Genomic DNA, 2,141 nt, shown 5'->3' on the forward strand with positions numbered 1-2,141 from the left:
TAGGCCATTGTCAGTCTGTCTTGCTCACCCCTCTCTCTGCAATGAAACTGGTTCATAATTGTTTTTTTTTTTTTTAAAGATTTTATTTATTTATTCATGAGAGACAGAGAGAGAGAGAGAGAGGCAGAGGGAGAAGCAGGCTCCCAAGGAGCAGAGAGCCCGATGCGGGACTCGATCCCAGGACCCTGGGATCATGACCTGAGCTGAAGGCAGACGCTTAACCATCTGAGCCACCCAGGCGCCCTCAAAATTGTTCTTAACATGCTTTGAGGTCTGAATGCATCCACGGTTGAACAGGAGGAGGACAATTCCTATTTCTCTGATGAGATGAGGGAATTATGTATTTCTTCCACAGCAGACACAGTAGAGCCCGGATATGCTGGGGTCATGGCTCAGGAGAACAAAGGGACTAACGGTTGGAAAACATGCAGTGATGAGTACAGCGGCGTTCACCAGCCACCAACTGGAATCATCAAAGAGAGCCAAGTTAACATAAATGATGGAGGAGAGGGCAAAAAATGATACAAAGGTAGCCACCAAAACAAGGATGTTTTGAGTGGCTCTGGACTCAGGGGAGGGTCTAGGGGAGAGACTGTTCCTATGGATGTGTTGGACCCTCTGCTTGTGCCCGTAAAAGAGGAAAACCATGGAGCTGCTGGCCAAGGTCATGAGTCCCAAACCCAAACTGTCATGGAAAGATGTCACTGCTGCATACACTGAGTCTGCGATCTTGGCACGATGCTGTGAAGAACAATATCCCAAACCTCTTTTCTTTGTAATATTTTTGTTGTTCCATTTACCAGTCACATAAATACGAAAAAACATATTTAGCCCCATGTGGAGCACCCAGCACAGGACACTGGAGGAGCCAACGTACTTTGGAGCTTTCACTTTAAGCTCTACCCACCTGGAGTTCCCAGGGTGGATCATGATAACCTGGAAGACACTCAAGAGGCAGGTGGAACAAATGGACATACCTCTGGCTACTCTGTGAACATATAAAAGAATGTAGCATTCATAACTGGTGAAATGTTTCAACCCTAAAGCTGCCATGGTCTCTGGGACTCCTCTAGAGAGAATGACCAAGGAGTTGGCTACAGTCAGGTGCCTGAGAATCAAATTTGTGGATCTCGGCTTGCATCCCCTGAAGTAAAGGGACGTGTGATGATCTAAGAGTGAGAAATTCCCCAGGATTCCAACGACTATCTGGAATAGCAAGATCGTTCCTATATTCAAATCCACCGAGGCCATTCTGTCATTCTCCAGAACTCAATATTCAAATTCACAGGCAGAGGGTTCTGCATGAAAACATGAGTTTTGGGCTGCATTTTCACAGGAAATAAAATCTCCACTTACCTTTCCTTCCCCCTGAAAATTAATATCTAAAATATATTCTCTTTTATTAAGAGACTTCCCATTTTGTGTGTTTCTTTTTATAGCACTTACAATGTGTGCGTAACTGTTATTAATGCTCTACCTATTCTAACTTATTTAATATTCACAACCCTATGAGTAAGGAACTAATATAACTCTCATTTTATAGGCGAGGAGAATTTAACCATGGGCAGTAAAGTGACTCATCTAAATAAAAGTAGAGGGGCGTCTGGGTGGCTCAGTTGGTTAGGCCGCCACCTTCGGCTCGGGTCGTGATCCCAGGGTCCTGGGATCGAGCCCCGCGTCGGGCTCCCTGCTCAGCGGGGAGTCTGCTTCTCCCTCTCCCTCTGCCTGCCGCTCTCCTTGCTTGTGCTCTCTCTGTGTCAAATACATAAATAAAATCTTTAAAAAATAAATAAATAAATAAATAAAATAAAAAAATAAAAGTAGAATCAGGATTTGAACCTGGGTAGCCTAGTTGCAATGACATTAGTGTTTACTACTATACTATACTCTGCCGAGTACCTAGTTATGGGTGCACACACACACACACACACACACCCCTTCTCATATTTTAAATTTATTTTACTATATAAACTTGGTTTGATAGTTTCCCATTTTTGTCTAAGTATTTCTTTTATAACCAATATAATTAAGGAGTGAGGATTCAGAGGCCTTAATAAAATATAGATGCACTGAGTAATTTTATATGAGCCAATTTGATTTATTTAATGTAGACAAATGTTAAGATGGCAGCAGAAAAACTC

The 2,141-nt window shown here is 42.8% G+C and overlaps 1 protein-coding gene across 1 annotated transcript; it reads right to left on the reverse strand.

Annotated features, from left to right (window-relative positions):
* Nucleotides 1-336: 336 nt before the first annotated feature.
* Nucleotides 337-1,251, reverse strand: LOC116622453 (vomeronasal type-1 receptor 2). The gene has a single exon (XM_032388925.1). It carries the CDS (start codon nt 1,249-1,251, stop codon nt 337-339), a length of 915 nt encoding a protein of 304 aa, XP_032244816.1.
* Nucleotides 1,252-2,141: the final 890 nt, after the last annotated feature.

The sequence above is a fragment of the Phoca vitulina genome, unplaced genomic scaffold (assembly GCF_004348235.1).
Source record: "Phoca vitulina isolate PV1807 unplaced genomic scaffold, GSC_HSeal_1.0 scaffold52, whole genome shotgun sequence".
NCBI classification, from domain to species: Eukaryota; Metazoa; Chordata; class Mammalia; order Carnivora; family Phocidae; genus Phoca; species Phoca vitulina.

Bases quoted from the DNA above. Each gene is read 5' to 3' on its own strand.
- LOC116622453 (XM_032388925.1), bottom strand. From the start codon at position 1,251: ATGGCCTCGGTGGATTTGAATATAGGAACGATCTTGCTATTCCAGATA.